The sequence below is a fragment of the Bombyx mori genome, chromosome 8, assembly GCF_030269925.1.
Source record: "Bombyx mori chromosome 8, ASM3026992v2".
Lineage (NCBI taxonomy): Eukaryota > Metazoa > Arthropoda > Insecta > Lepidoptera > Bombycidae > Bombyx > Bombyx mori.
In genome coordinates, this window is record NC_085114.1 from 10713331 (window position 1) to 10729374 (window position 16044).

Here is a 16044-nt window from a genome sequence, read left to right on the forward strand (position 1 = left end):
AGCTCGTCCACCCACCTAAGCAATAAAAAAAAAAAAAAATTCAGTAATAATCGCTCGTACCTACTACTTAATGAATAGGTACGTAATATTGTAGATGCGTTTCAGGACGTCGGTTGTGGGATTTACAATAATTGAAATTGTATGATTTTTTTAGATAAAAGTTATTCCTTTATAAAAAACTTTAAATTTTTGCAGATTGTGAAAAATTTTGACCTGAAATCTATGAACAATTCTGATGTGGATGCTGTAACTTCACAGGTGTTAGTGCCGAACAAAGACATCAAAGTTTTAATACTACCGCGTTCAATTTCTAAGTAATATATTAGTGCGTAAAGGGTGTCATATTTTCACCTATTTTATCTATTTGATTAGAAATAATGAATCTAATAATTTTAATAAATTTGGACATGCTAGGATAATATTTAATGTTGAAATTAAATTTATATAATGAATAATTCATTGGATTTGAATACGACATAAATTTATTTCTAATTGTATTATTTTATTTTATTTTATGGACCGACATTTAGTGAAATTGTTATCAGGCAACTTTCAAATTTAAAGGTTTAGCAAATAAATAAATATTTTGTATTAATAATAATTATTATTATATTTGTTTTATTTACTAACACTAATCTTAATGGCAGTATAAATCACAGGCATATTACAATATACATACAAAAACCCTAACATAATAAAATAGCGTGACAGATATACACAGACAAAAGGTCGAGATAAGTACTGGGTTTGAGTGACACAATCAAGCCTTTAAATAACTACTTTTTTCTTTCTATATACAATCATATACAATGCCGTCCAAAAGATTGGAAATACAGCTGTTTTTATACAAAAAAGAACGTTGCGATACTATGACGTAAAATGTTTTTTTAGATTGTTTACACAAATAGTATTATTACATGTTCAACAAAAAGATTTCCTTGATTTTGACGAAACACCTATTTTATCCTCACCTCTGCCGGGCCCTGCCTCGTTAGGCAGGGAGCCTATACCCGGGGCTCGATCCGCGACCCCGAAAGAAGACGCGTGGACCCGACAGCAACTTAATTAATGACTTTCGTAGACTGTTTTTTTATAAAAAATATAATATAATTTTATAATTATTGTTGCTAGTTCAAACTTCATGAACCCTATTTGGTCGCACTTGCGAAGGTTGTGATATTAACATTGTCTGTATTCAGAAGATTTTAACTAGGTACTGCTTTTACCGTACTTTTTTTTCTAAAAATGACAAAACATAAGCTATTTACACTAGAACAGCGAAGGACTATTTGTTCACGAAAGTCAAATTGCACATTCGGCATTTCTTGTAAAGGTACAAAGCTCTATTAGAAACTACGCTTGCTAGAAAACAAGAAACTGGGAAAATAAAGATAATTTTATTCGATTTCTCTAAACGGAATCAACACTTAACTGCATCTCTATTAACCGCAGCTGTGAATGATCGGGAACAACAGACATTTCAAGAACAACGGTTAAAATACATCTACTATTTGCGGGATTAAGAGGATTTGTTGCTGCTAAAAAAAGTTTACTATTAGAAAGCCAAAAATAGACCAGAATTGGCAAAGGCACATACAAGCTGAAAAGTAAAACAATGGGAAAATATATATAAGCGACAAATAAAAATTTCAAATTATCAGGTGCACAGTTACTGTTGTGTATCTTCGTTTACACTACACACCTGTGTGCTTAGTGCGAGTTTTTTAACGCTTTCGATAGCGTAAAAGTTAACTCAACTTTTTATGCAGTTGGAACAGTGGGGCACTGTAGCGGCAAACGTAGGCAAACGTTCCAACTCAATACAAATTTGATATGGTAGCTTACGGGCTTACCCTGACAGAATTTCTTAGTACTGGCCCTAGTAAGTGTAGTGGTTCACTGAATCGGAATCTCGACCCATAAGAAATCCGGCGAAAAACTTAGTGGGTTGTGTTTATGGGTACATTGTCTTTATACAATCACCTTGCAAGAGGTGCATCTGAGCATCTCATAGATTCTCTTATATCTCTCGTTATTTTTATATTTTTCTCTCCCCCTCTCTCTCATATTTTAAGACAAATACAAGGTTTAACTTAATATTTATACCTTTCCCTGATTACTCATTTCTTTTTATTTATGTATTTTTTTGTTTAAGGTGTACATATGAACTCGCGGTCAACGTGTTACGTGAATTACCGGAAACCATTGACATCATAACGCAGATGGCGCCCTTTAGTTTAAGACATGAGGGCAAACTCTTAATTCAACAGTATAATGATTCTATCTTTGTTTCTTTTTGTTATTACTTAGATGAGTGGTCGAGCTGACAGGTCCACCTGGTTTTAAAATGGTTTAAGGGTTTGGTTTGATACTAATGGGTTACCGGAACCCACTTTTAGGAAGGTGAGTAGCGCCGCTCCCTTTTTTTTATTTTTTTTATTGCTTAGATTGGTGGACGAGCTCACAGCCCACCTGTTGTTAAGTGGTTACTGGAGCCCATAGACATCTACAACGTAAATGCGCCACCCACCTTGAGATATAAGTTGTAAGGTCTCAGTATAGTTACCCTTGGGGATATGAGACCACATAATGGCTGCCCCACCCTTCAAAATAGAAAGCGCAACTTTTTTTGAAGCGGCTGCTAAACGGACTTACACAATAGCATTACACCAGCCAATATTAGATGGCTACAATTTTTATTAGATTGTTCATATACCAAAATTGTGAAAATATAATATCATTTGAGTAGCTGCCTTTGAATCATTGACTTGATGTCTTCCAACCACTGTTCTCTATATTTTAGACCTAAAATAGTTTCAAATGAACGAGCTCGATCTATTTCGTCCATTTTCCCTGTTAATATGTAAGCAACAGATTCCACACACAAGAAACCCATTCCTTCGCTGAGAGACCACACATAAATCTTATCGGCAGTTTCTGGAGTCATTTGAAACTGAAGAATAGCACTGCTCAGTGAAACCTTTAAATTTTCAAACAAAAATCTGTCAGCGAGTAACAAAACTTCTAAATTTGTTGCCAATTCATCTGCCAAAGGAAAAATTTGAACATCACTTTTGGGATTATTCAATCCGCATTGTAACAAAGTAAAAAGATATTTAAGAGCTGGTTTCGTTACGTTTTTAAGTTTGACACATTTTTCAAACGATTCCCTGAAACACCCCATTAGCATGGCACTGAACACTTCTGAGTTTTGACACAAAAACACTTTGTTGGCTTGAACTGTCGACAAATCGTCCAACTCAAAGGTTACTATATCATCATTGGACAAATTATCGAGTATAGGATCGTAGCTAACGCAAACTTGGTCTTTAAATTTGTTCTCGAGTATTTTAGGGTCCTTGATATGTAGATTCGTGGCTAATTTAGATAATGCTGTCACGCACGATTGTAGGTCTTCTTTGGATTCGGAAATTATTGAAAATAGCATATTAAGAGCGCTACAGTCGATGAAATATTTTTTCAGCGGTTTTTCAGTCCTGCAAAAAATGAAGTGGTACAGTTTTTGTTAATGGTGAAAGCTGATTTCGACCTACGTAATTGAAAGTAATTAAATAAAGGTAAACGAAACGTTTTTTTTTATTGCTTAGATGTGTGGACGAGCTCACAGCCCACCTTTTTGACAATTTTGACATTTATTCGGATGGATAGTGCTTACACTCGAGTATTAGAGGAGATACCGATACTCATAAACATCGCGGCGTTATTATTTTTTTATTGCATAGGTGGGTGGATGAGCTCCCAGCCCACCTGGTGTTAAGTGGTTACTGGAGCCCATAGACATCTACAACGTAAATGCGCCACACACCTTGAGATATAGTTCTAAGGTCTCAGTATAGTCACAACGTCAAACAAAACTTGCAATACGAATTGAATTCGTGAATTAGAAACACGGCATACAGTTCACTGAAAAGCAAACGACAGAGCCGTACTCTCATGCAAACACAAACAATAATATTAATGAGCTTTAAATAGTCTCAAACCATATTTGAAGAGACTCATACGGGGAACGTTAAAGAAGTAAATTCAACGGACAGACGGCAACAGACGACCACATAAACTAGTAGAATTAAGCTTTTGCCAGACATTACGACCACAACGTGAACGGCGCCAACGACCATAGGACGTGTCGCCCATTTAGTACTACTAGTTATCTTGACCATTCAAACGGGCATGCATGACTACTTTATAGCAGAAGTTGGCAGTGTTACCAACCCGTGTGTGCTTCTTCCCTATTTTCCCTATCAGTCCCTTAAAAGTTTAGAAAGTATTCTTTTAGCACATGAATCTATACTTAGTCCAGAATGGAATGCGTTACTCACCTTACGATATACGGTAATGTCAAAGACAGTGTTTGTTTCATAGCACAACTACCTTTTAATAGCTGGTAACTGATTTCACCAATACCATAACTTGATTCAGCTAAAATTGTTAACTGTTTCAATAATTTAGTACTGAGCCGTATAATCTGAAAAAAATATATGAGAGAAATTATAATACAAACATTAAAAATATGCAAATTCAAATTTGGATCCACAATAAATGTTATAACCTACTTGTTTACATTGTTGGCATTTGGCAGACGGATGTTTAGAGCTAACCGACATACTGTGCAGTCTTAGCGCTAATCTATGCCTTAATATACTTTTCAAACACAGGGCGTTGCTGTAAAATATTTTATTATTATAAATTATTTTGAACCATTGTAAATCGATATCTTCTATCTATTACTTAATTTATTAAATTTACAGAGATATCTTGTTTAATTTAAATTGCTTAATATTTTTTTTATCTGGAAACCCATCTTGTGACAGTGTATAACTGTTATGTGCTTATCAAACAAATTCGGTTGTAGTGACTCTAGTAATACTGGTATTGTACCAGTAATACAGAACATTCGAATACTGTTATTTATAATAATAATTCACCAACCTCAACACTCGAGCTAGAATACGAGCGGCGCGACCCAAAGGCCTCTTACATCTTTCCACATAATCTAATAACGCGTTAAGGCAACCCTGTCCGGTAACCAGTTCTAATGTATGACTAGAAGTAGGTTCGTCTCGCAGTGTTCCAATTGAACTGCACTCTCCATGGGACACTCGAAATAATAAGACTAGTACACAGGCTATGCGCGAGGAAGTTGTGTTTGTCTCTTCTGAAAACAAATAAGCGTATGGATTTAGAAGCGTCTGTAGTCTAATCGGTGAAGGGAATGGTGTGATTATGTGGGGTTCAAATCTTGAGACATGGTGTCAAATGGTTACTGGGGCCCATAGACAAAACCTCGAGAAATGAGGTTGAAGTCTACGTTGTGTGTTCCACGCAGTACGGCATAATACTCAGAGAGCGCTGTTGCCCATTCTCCAGTGAATCTCTTAGTTGCCTTTTACGACATCCGCGGGAAGATACGGTGTTATTATTCTCGGTTGACAACAAAAAAACCATTGTTTACAAATGATTTTTATGTATAAAACTTCCACTGAGCGATTATGTCACTAAAACAGAGACATTTCAGTGGGAATGAATATTTTTATTTTTTATTTTATTTTATTTATTGGGTACCAACATGTTATACATCAGCACAGAATATTACAGGTTACTTAAACATTGTTCTCACACTAAATGCTAAAACAATTACAGGTACCGACTGCATGCATTGGTAAAAAAACCGGTTCATACCATAAAAGAAAAAAAAAACTATATTCAACATTATATGTACATGTATCATTTTAATATCTGAAGTACCAACCTTCATTCGCAGCTACTTCTTCTACGCTATCGTCGTCATCCATGATAAGCTCGTCTAAGTCCTGAGCAACTTGCGCTGCGTTTAGTTCTGACACCGAGTTATGTGTAGTCGCCAAGTCGATAGCCTCACCATCTGGTTCACTGCAGACCGGCGAATAACGACCGGATACCTCTGAGTCCGAACTGTCTGTAAAAATAAAAGTCATATCCATTACATACTTCTCTGAATAAAGTTATTTTCGTACAATTTAATGAAAAAGTGCAACATTTAATTAATCCGTTACATTATTTATATTATCATGTTATTATTTCGTTGATCAGATTAAGACGACTTTGGGATCCAGCATCAAAGTCGCTATCCACTGTGCGGAGGACAGGAGTGAATGGAGGAACATAGTCCTATAATAAAAGTACTCCGTAAAGGTCACGACCCTCAGCACTGAAAAATACGACGTGCGGAGAAGGAGGATGTCCTTGATAAGGTGATAGGGTATGCCGATGTCCATGTTCTAGGAGAAAGAAAGCGTCACGTAATAGACGCATTCAACTGCCTCCAACAAGAAGAGTTTGGGATTGGCCTTCGTGTGAGCCACGAGAAGATACAGTATCTTCACATGCGTCGATACAAAAACATAAGACGGAAGCGAGAAGACCTAGTTGAACACGAGGAAAGAAATAAGAGGTACAAAAGAGTGGCCAAATTCCGGTACATTGGCTGCAGTGTAACAGACACCAATGACAGGAAAAACGAGATTTAAATACGTGTACGAAATAGACTACGATTCAATGTAGCCCTACATTCGGTTCTCTCTTCGACGTTACTAAGCAGGCGCACCAAGATTTGGATATACAAGACTATAGTCAGACCCATCTTATTGTATGGATACGAAGTATGGACGCTCACACAGTAAGAAGAGACGAAACTTCTCGTGACTTAGCAAAACGTACTGAGAAATATATTAGGACCAGTTCAGAGAGATGACGTTTCTTGGCGGGTCCAGAAAACAAAGAGGTAAAGAGGCTTTTCGGTGAGCCAATATTCCGGTGGAGTTGAAGGTGCAGAGGCTCGGATGGCTCGGGCATGTAGTGCGGATGGAGCATGATCGGGCAGTGAAACGGGGGTTATCGGAGGGCCACCGTCCCGTAGAGGCCCAAGTACCACTGATCGGACGCTGTGGAAAAAAATATACGTGAGCTCCAAGTGCCGGACTGGCAAGGTGTTGCGCAGTACCGCGATAAATGGCGGTGTTTATTGTCGGAGGCTAAGACCCACTTTTGGGTCATCACAGTAGTAGTATTATGCCCTTGCTCACATCATGAAACTAAATATTACATGATGGACTTTAGCTTGTCCATTCATGTATATACATCAAGATTGTTAAGTAAATGCTTTTTTTTATAACGACCTAGTATTTTCAGTAATATTGGCTTACCTTCTTGCAAACTGAGTGGTGAGACAGGACTTCCAACACTACTTGGACTCCACTGATAATCCGTCCAATATGATGGTGACATAGAACTTCCTTCCCCTGTGCTAATTCCAGATTCAGGGCTCCAGTCCCATCGAGCCCTCTTACTAGAATAGCTTTTATTTTCTGGACTAAATCCAGATTGATTCCCATCTGAATATGGAGAAAGTGGACCATAATCTGAACGATCTGGACTTCTTGTAGAATGGGAACTATAGTTTTGAGAAATAGATGGCCATTCAGGACTTTTTGGCTCCCAATAAACACCAGCTGACCAATCTTTACTTGCCATTCTTATTAATTGAGTTTTCTGCAAAAAAAAAAAACCTCATATTTTGCATTTTAATACATAAACAAATTTTTGACAAATACTCACATTTTTTATTTTGGGACTACTGGACTTAGCCCTTTTAAGGCATTTGCGGCGTGGTGCAGATGATTCATCTTCACTTTGACTATCTGTAGCATCACTTTCAACAGCATCAACAAATCCTACTATCATATTATCTCTTTCGATGACTACTTTTAATTCATCTTCACTTTTATCTGGTATTGCTTTTCGTCGAGCAAATAAGGTACTTTTTCCTTCAGTAGAATTGAACGTTTCAGCACTAGTATCTTCAACTCTTTTAGTTTTGTTTGGATTTTTTTTTTCACTTGTTTCATTTAAGATTTCACTGTGCTGTTCATAAGTATGTTCATATTTCATTGTACTTAAATAATTAGTTAGTTCATCAGTTAAAACGTTAATAAGGCCTTCATTTAATAATATTTGGAATGCTAGAAAATGATAATTCATGAGATTACTTAATTTAAAAAGATTAAATAAAATTTACTTCACACTTACACATATCATCAAAAACGTATTGGACCAGTGCATGCATGCAACTGGGATCAACTCTAGCTGCTGTCAACAGCAGTGGAAGTCCACCACAACGCCTCAAACGAGATCTATTCACTGACTCTCCACTTAAATGAGCAAGAGCACGTGACGCACCTTTAGGCCACTGTGACACATCTAAAATAGGGTTGAAAAATGTACATGTAATGAATTAAATATGGAAAAAGCAGTGAATCATTAAGTAACAGTTATTTGCGGAACAATTAAATGATATTTAATTTAATTGAATGTTAGAATAGTTCCATGTTATTGTAAATTTATATTTACCAGAGCTCTTCTGCAAAATTCCCACAAGGCATTCTACTAATCCTGCCGTGCCCAGTAAAGGCCTGCATGAGGACAAGTAACACAAGTTTATGAGGCTTTTTAAAGCTAACGACTCATATGAGTTTGTTAAAGCAGTAAGGCATTGATACCCTCTTCCGTCCCCTTGTATCTGTAAGTAATAAATAGGTCATGAGTACACACAGAAAAGAATTCAGAATCTTTTTAACATGATCTACATGGTGATATTATAACCACAATTCAGCTTGACATAATATCCTTTGTGGGGCACACTGTATAAAGATCACACAACAAATGTCTGGATAATGAATGTAGTATTTTTTTTCTTTTTACCTGTTCTGCACATTGCAGTGTAGGATGAGTTGTGAAAAAGCCAATACACTTTAAAATTCCAATCACTAATTCTTCTTGGCTCTTTCTCAATCCATCTGTTTCCTTAGAAGAACTAGATGATTTGATAATACCAGCTGATTCACATTCCACTGTCAATAATATGGCTATACAGCGCACAGCATTCAAACTAAGCATTTCATCTCTCTTATCAGTTACCATCCACAAATGTCTGAAATCATTTGTTTTTAATAATAATAATGACTTAAGGAAGAGTTTAGCTTTTATTTCATATTGCTATTTTGCCTTTTCACATTAAAAGTGTACAATTTCCAAAAATATTCAAAATTGAGTTAATATGCGTAAACATTTGGTATCACCAGTATTTGTCTCATAAATACTGTCAAAAGAGCATAAGTTTAGTTTTTTTTTGTTTACCTATGTTTTGTCTACTACTAACAAAATTAATACATAATTTTATCTTACTTTACAAGACAGATAATTTAACTGATAAAAAATAAATGTTGCAAATATGATTAATATTAAAAATATTACATGTTGAACCTTTAAAATACTCTCCTGTAAATTTAGTAAGTTTTGAGATTATAAAGTTTTAATGCGAGAAGATGATTTGTACTTAAGAGAAATTCTCTGGTATGGTTAAAATAGTCTACTCTCAAATATATTCTGTACTAAATATTCATAGACGATAACTGAATTAAATGAAGAGAGATAATTTTGTACCTCATTGCACGAACAGCCATCGTTTTAGTAGCACAAGATGTACTTTTATCTCCATTTTCAATTAATGTGACCAATGCCGAGACAACACCATGGTTATGGAAGCCTTCAGCATTACTACTTCTCTGTGCTAAGTTACCTATTGTACGACAGGCTCTACCTACAATACTGTCCTTACATACAGTTTTTAAAATTAATGTTAACGGTCCAAAGATGTTGAGTTTCCCAACCTGTAAAAATTTAAGAAAATAACTTAAAAATTGATCATGAAATATATCAATAATTTTCATACTAATATTATAACTTACGGCCAAGCTACTTTCTTCTTCTAGACAACAATTACCAAGTATGCTGAGCGTTATGTCAAGAAACCTTTCATTGGGTTTCCGTAAATAGGGCAATATTAATTCTAAGCCTCGACACTCCCTAAAAAGCTTCACTCCAGCCTCAGTTACGATTATTTTGCTTCTAATTTTTAAAAGTGACTCCTGAACACGCTTAGATGTTGAGGATTTTAATCCTTCCAAGACAGTTTTAACATATTTTTTATCCATTCTTGAGGCGTTACCAAGTAGTCAGCTGTAAACCTACTTGGGTAAACTGATTTAGATAAATGTGAGATTTAAATTAATTTAGATTTCATTATTAAATTGCTTTTTTGTAAATACGCTTAAACACATTATTTACAATTTTGAAAAATAAAAATAATTTATTAAAATAAAGTACTTTTTTCTCTTTAGCAGCCATGAGACAGGCAAAGGGAATATACTTTTTTTAGATATCACATTAAAATGTTTAATGATACGTGAAATGAAAGCGTTGTTGTATTTATAGAATGAAATTAAATTTTAAAAAAATTGAATCAGAACAACTGTTAACTTAAGTTAGCTCCCAAATTAAGTGTATGACGAAATGAGTAAACTTATCAGTCTAAAACGGGTGGGTCACAACATTTCTCTTGTTTCTGCCTAAAAACGTAACGGCTTAATTGTATTTTTTTGTAAACTGCCAATAATGAACATCTAATAAATAAATTAAGGCTTAGTTAAGGCCAATGGTCTTCGAAGAAAATCTAACAGATAAGGGGAAGCTGCTCGTTAGCACACTCACGAAAGCTTTTGAGACTAGATCAAAATATCTATAAGATTGATTAATTAATCAGTTAAATGTATTTATCTGATCTCCATTAAATAAAAACAGTTTACGGTGTCAATGTCTCTGTCACCTATTATGTTTAATCTATGGTGTCTGAAAGTAGTGTTGCGATTACGAAGTTTTGTAGATATTTTTATACTGAAAATAAGATTATTAAAGTTATATTTTTTTCATAATGCTATGTTGTCATGAAAACGTTTTGTGAGAGATGAGTGTATACGGGGATTTTCAACGTGTTTGGGTCCAACGTTTTCCAGAAAGCGCTTTGCCAGCGGCCTGGGAGGAAGATGTCAGGGCTAATCTAGCTAAACACAAACAGAAAGTTGCTATTTTAAGGGAGGAATTAGAAAAAGAAGAATTTTACGTTGAATACTTAGAGACACTTTTATCAGATGTCGAGAAACATAAGGCTGCATCACAGGATAACAAAACGACTCCGCCCTCGGGGTCTGACGTGAACGAACTCGATGATAAGGTTTCCGAAATAAAGCAGGTAATTATTAGGTGATATTTTAAGCATCATCAAAGCAGACTTTTTAAAAAAAATGTTTTTGTTTAGTAATTCGTAATGCTTTCTTTATTGCATTGAATTAAGTACTCAATTAATCACTATTGTATCAACACCACAAAATTTTCCTAAATTATTTACCAAAATTTATACAAGAACATGAAATAAATAGTGAATCGTTAAATCATAAATGTAAGATGCCTTCTTATGTAATAATAAAATAGAGAATTGCTTGGGTCAAGCTCAGTAAATAACACTGCTTGTTTTATTCAAATTTTGACCTCAATTATCACAGCTAGCATGACTACTCTGATTTTTATTTTCATTTTAATATATTGCATAAGATTTATTATAAATTAAACAATAAAAGTTGTTTGATTTTTTTTTAAAAAGTGGTCAAATATTCAATTTAAAGAACAAACACTACCAATAGTTACTTTTTTGAAGTATAATTAAGGATTTAATGTACGGGATTTTATTGACCAAGTCAAAATATGTACAAAAGAACTAAAATATACAGAATAATTGAAAATACTTGACAACTTAACTATGTCATACTTAAAGTATAACAACACACATGAATCATTTCAATTAATACTAATTTCACATAATAATTATAGTTTTGTTTACTCCCAAATAGTCAATAATAATTAGGAAGTGTTGATTAACCCACTTTTGTCATAGGTAGGTATTATATTTTTAATGAAACTCACCACTTTGAATGTTCAAGAGGTTGTTTTTACCTGATTAGTAATGATTTTTAGAATATTTATGTACACAGAGTCCTAGTTTGGGGGCAGATCACTGCAGTTAATTTGTTTGTGATTATTTATTATTTATATTCATGTCTTTATGTGGTATCTCTTACTCTTTGGCATTGTGAAGCCTTCTAATGGATTTCAATACATGTTAGTATCTTCAGGTTTATCTCTGTTGTGGTAGTAACATTGAGTATATTATTTTATCCTAATATCTTAAAAAAATTAAAAAAGTCACAATACTATAATGTAGTAAATTCTATTATGTAATTCTATATAGTATGTATAATACTATTGGTTCTATTAATATATAGTATTTAAAATCAAATAAATTATGAAATTGAACAAAAAATCAGACTGCGTTAAAATTGCATACTACTAAACAAAAACAATGTGTCTTTGCAAAGGTTCAGCAAAGAAATAAACCATATTTGTGTAAAGGCACTTGTTTTTTGTTACATAAAATAAATCATTCTTAATATTAACATTCATTGAAAATTTGCAATATCATACAGTATAGTTTTGCCTTTCTCATTGGCGATTTTCATGAGGGATGACGAACACATATCATCAAGTGGGCCACTGTCTACAATGTCAATAAAAAATAACATTTTGAAACCCAATACTAAAGTATAATATATTTAAAAAAAAATCTATTCCCAAATTAATAGACATGTTATAAAACCTACATTGTGTCATGCATTAATTCATGAATGATTTATCAATATTTAAATTATGATAATGTAAGCAGCACCTTACTGTTAATCAATTAATATGTATTGTTGACCAAGCTGCTTGCTTTGTGAAGCGTGTGAAAACAACTGTTGTGCTCAGCCATTCTAATTGCTTTGAGTAATTGTAGTAACTGTTATTTTATACCTAGCTCAGTGACTAACAAAGTGTAATTTTTAAAGAAGCGCATGCACTGAGACGGGCTTCTTGAGACAAAAAATTCAAATTAGAGAAATCGTTGGACAAATACAGTGGTGTAAGGTAGCAAGGATATCTGAACCTTGTGTAAAATGATTAATATAAAGTCATCGCAGCCTAAGGGATAAGATGTTCAGTGTACTCATATCACACGATGCGATTATGCTGATGTTCAAACTCCATAGACGGGTACCAACACTTCTAATGTAATACATACTTAACTCATGTTCACGAGTGACTTGAACGATAAAGAAATAATAACACCATGCAATTAAAATCAAACCCGCAGAAATTCAATAATAATTATACTACTTAATTAACTCATACAACTCAAATCTTAGGCGGGCGACATTCACGTTTTGATGTCTGTATCTCCTGGTAGTCACCTACGACCAAGTCGTCCGTGAGCTCGTTCACCTGTTTAAGAAACAAATAAAAAAGATAATATCATACAAACTTCAGAGCACTTTTCAAGGGACACATATTCATAAACACGACACTAATCAAATTTTCTATATATCCGAGGTTCCAAATTATTATTATGCTGTAGTGTACTTAGTTTCATTTGATAGAGTGCATATTGTATGTTATTATCAAAATTAAACTCTCCTGATTTCAATAACGTTAAAAAAAATCGACTGATGATATTCCAACTCCCTTCACTTATAGCTTATCTACGCAATAAGTAAAATTTCATGACACGCACACGTTATAAATCTCGTAACGAAAAAGTTTGAATCACAACTTGCGTCTGTGAAACAGAGTAGGCGTGAGTAATTATTAAGTCATGGTTTCATACATCTAATCAAAGTTAAATTGATAGCGTTTTGTCTTATTAATGTTAAGTTGACGCTATCAAGCGCAACGCTTCGAATCGTTACGGCGCAAGCGACTCATTGAAACACGTTAATTTGTCTTCAGGTTTCAAAAACTGATTCGTTATCGAAAAAAAGCGATTTGAGCTTAAATAGTAATAATGACAATTCTATTGAGGAAGTCATTTGTGAGGAGGTGCAGCTTAGAAATAAACAAATGCACATCGCTGAGAGAAGTTCAGTCAATCAGTGCATTAATGAATTATCGTCAAACCTCGTAGCAACCGAAGCGGCTCGTCGACGATGTAATAGTGAGATTGTACACAGAACTGAAAATAATCAAGACAAAGGTAAGATTTTTTAGATTAGAAATAATAATCAAAGTTTAGCAGAAAGGTATCCACGTTAAATTACATTTCACTATATACTTTATAAGTTCAGAGTAGCGATGGGTGATTGTTACATAAAATAATTGTGTTTATTGATTAAATGATAACAGTCTATCGTTTATACTGTCTTGTTAATTGTCGATATCCAGTTGCTGTATTAGCGATTCAACCACTATAATCTATTGTTTATCGACAGTGAACAAAAAATGGATGCTCGGTCACGCAACGGTCAGTATCACTGTCGATTCACGCAGTTATTTTCTGTAACAGTCACTCATTTCTCATTTCATAAGTGTTAGTGTTTTTAAGTAATTAATTACATTCAAATACGTCTCAATATCGATTTGTATATTGATCTTGTATTTGTATAAACGTTATTTTTGGTATTATTGTGGATTGAAGCCTTACTGCTAAACTACATACGTCCATTTGTTGACTGTTGGACAGTATCTATTGGTGAAATATTAACAAAGATAGTTAAACTTAAACAATTAATAGATAAATTTAAATTGCAAAGTACCGGTTAACAAACCTATTATAATACATTACAGTAGCTGTAGATCAAACAAGTCATAGTCAAAGTAAAAACCGTCCAACGTCACAAACTGGTGATTTCGTAACCGTCATCGAAGTAAATGGTCTGAAATTAGCAGAAAATGCATCTAAGAAATCGGAAGAATCGCCCCAGTCTTCAGAGAGTAGTCCCGTAGATCCTGTTTCTGTCGCCAAGAAAAAAGTACCACCTAAGTAAGTGTTTTGTCGATATAGTAAAAACAAGGAAAGCAGTATTGAAATCAGTACTACGTACATAGTTTTTTATTTATAGCTATTGTAAATAGACGTCCATACAGCCTCCCTAATGGTACGCAGTCACAGTTGCTCATTTACACCAGCTATACCAGTGCCGGTTAGCCGCTGTCTACTACTAAAAGTAGTGAGTGATAACAATGACGACAATGAAATGTATACCGGTGGGATACACCCTATAGGTACGCAGAAAAACGTCTTGAATGATAAATAATAGTATGTTCAATTATCGAACGATCCGAAATGTAATATGCATATTCCAACTAGTATTGAGAGTGAGAGAGAGCGAGAGTTTGCTTTATTGTACACAAAACATATATGCAAAACTTCAAATACAAAAAAGTACAAAGACGGTTATCGCTAAAAGCGATCTCTTCCAGGCCATCAAGTGGACAAAAATCACTTTAGGAAACAAATAACAGGCGGTGTACCTAAAGATTGAAATATATATATACACAAATACATATACATACATATATATATAATCTAGTAAGTCGAATTTTAAGCTCAAATTACTGTGCCTATTTCTGCCGCGAAGCATTAACGCATTCTGGTTTAAAAAGTATACGCTGTTCCAACGTGAAGCTTACTGCGTGATGCGTCATACAAGTATGCGATTAACTTTTAGGTTGGGCAAACTACAAAATTGACCACATCTATTTACTTTTATGTTTTGTATGGTTCCGAATGCAGTTTATGATGAGGCAATGCCACAGACTTTTAATTTTTTTATAGTATTGTGAATTTATGTATTTTCAGTGATAAAATTATCACTTTTGTTTTCTTAAAACCTTACCCGGATTATTACAAAAATAATTAAATTTTCTAACTGATCTGAAGTACATTTATTTTCTATTAGCATTCAAATTTTATTTATATCAATTATTCATAATAGTATATTTGTATTTTGGAAAATTTTCATGTATTTACGGCGTCGGCGTTCATCATCGGCGTTTATTCATTAACTGATAAATATTATCTTTAGATAATAGATAGTAATCCAATTTATAGTTTTATGATTAAAAAATTGCCAATTCAATATAAACTATGTCGTGTTTTAATGTATTCTTTGTACCTGGGTACATAAGGAAACCAGGCTTGAAACATCCAAGTGTGCCTTTAGTGAGAAACGTCAATTGCGTTATCTATGAATAAAAATATATCCTGACTCACTTGCTGACTCACCA

General features: G+C 34.1%; 3 protein-coding genes across 10 annotated transcripts in view; 2 read left to right on the forward strand and 1 right to left on the reverse strand.

Moving 5' to 3' along the window:
* Cyp315a1 (cytochrome P450) overlaps window positions 1–607 on the forward strand; it is an 18921-nt gene extending 18314 nt beyond the window's left edge. Inside the window, 1 exon segment of one of the 2 annotated variants that reach the window (NM_001112753.1) lies at window positions 196–383. In NM_001112753.1, coding sequence (NP_001106224.1) covers window positions 196–318 — 123 coding nt within the window. In that variant the 3' untranslated portion in view covers window positions 319–383. 2 annotated transcript variants of the gene reach the window in all.
* On the reverse strand, window positions 465–10698 carry LOC101736338 (armadillo repeat-containing protein 5). Of its 2 annotated transcripts, XR_009973692.1 has the most exons (13): window positions 9804–10698; window positions 9499–9725; window positions 8758–8986; window positions 8407–8575; window positions 8086–8256; window positions 7615–8018; window positions 7203–7548; window positions 5771–5956; window positions 4951–5176; window positions 4575–4683; window positions 4341–4486; window positions 2567–3497; window positions 465–2420 (listed from the first exon to the last, which is right to left on the reverse strand). XR_009973692.1 is itself a non-coding variant. In XM_012695451.4 (12 exons), exons 1-12 carry the CDS (start codon window positions 10047–10049, stop codon window positions 2738–2740), a joined length of 3219 nt encoding a protein of 1072 aa, XP_012550905.1. In that variant the 5' UTR covers window positions 10050–10698; the 3' UTR covers window positions 465–2737. The 2 variants fall into 2 exon arrangements, 1 of the variants encoding a protein (XP_012550905.1); XM_012695451.4 differs by having other exon boundaries at window positions 465–3497.
* Window positions 10699–10723: 25 nt separating this feature from the next.
* The window catches only part of LOC101736460 (active breakpoint cluster region-related protein), a 40735-nt gene continuing 35414 nt past the window's right edge, over window positions 10724–16044 (forward strand). For 3 of the 6 annotated variants that reach the window (XR_009973690.1, XR_009973691.1, XM_012695447.4), the window contains exons 1-3: window positions 10724–11143; window positions 13768–14011; window positions 14602–14797. Coding sequence is in view for 4 of the 6 variants with exons in the window: in XM_012695447.4 (XP_012550901.1) it covers window positions 10859–11143; window positions 13768–14011; window positions 14602–14797 (725 nt within the window). In the remaining 2 variants the exon portion in view is untranslated. The remainder of the gene's footprint in view (window positions 11144–13767; window positions 14012–14601; window positions 14798–16044) is intronic. The other 3 variants (XM_021351965.3, XM_012695448.4, XM_012695450.4) reach the window with 3 other exon arrangements.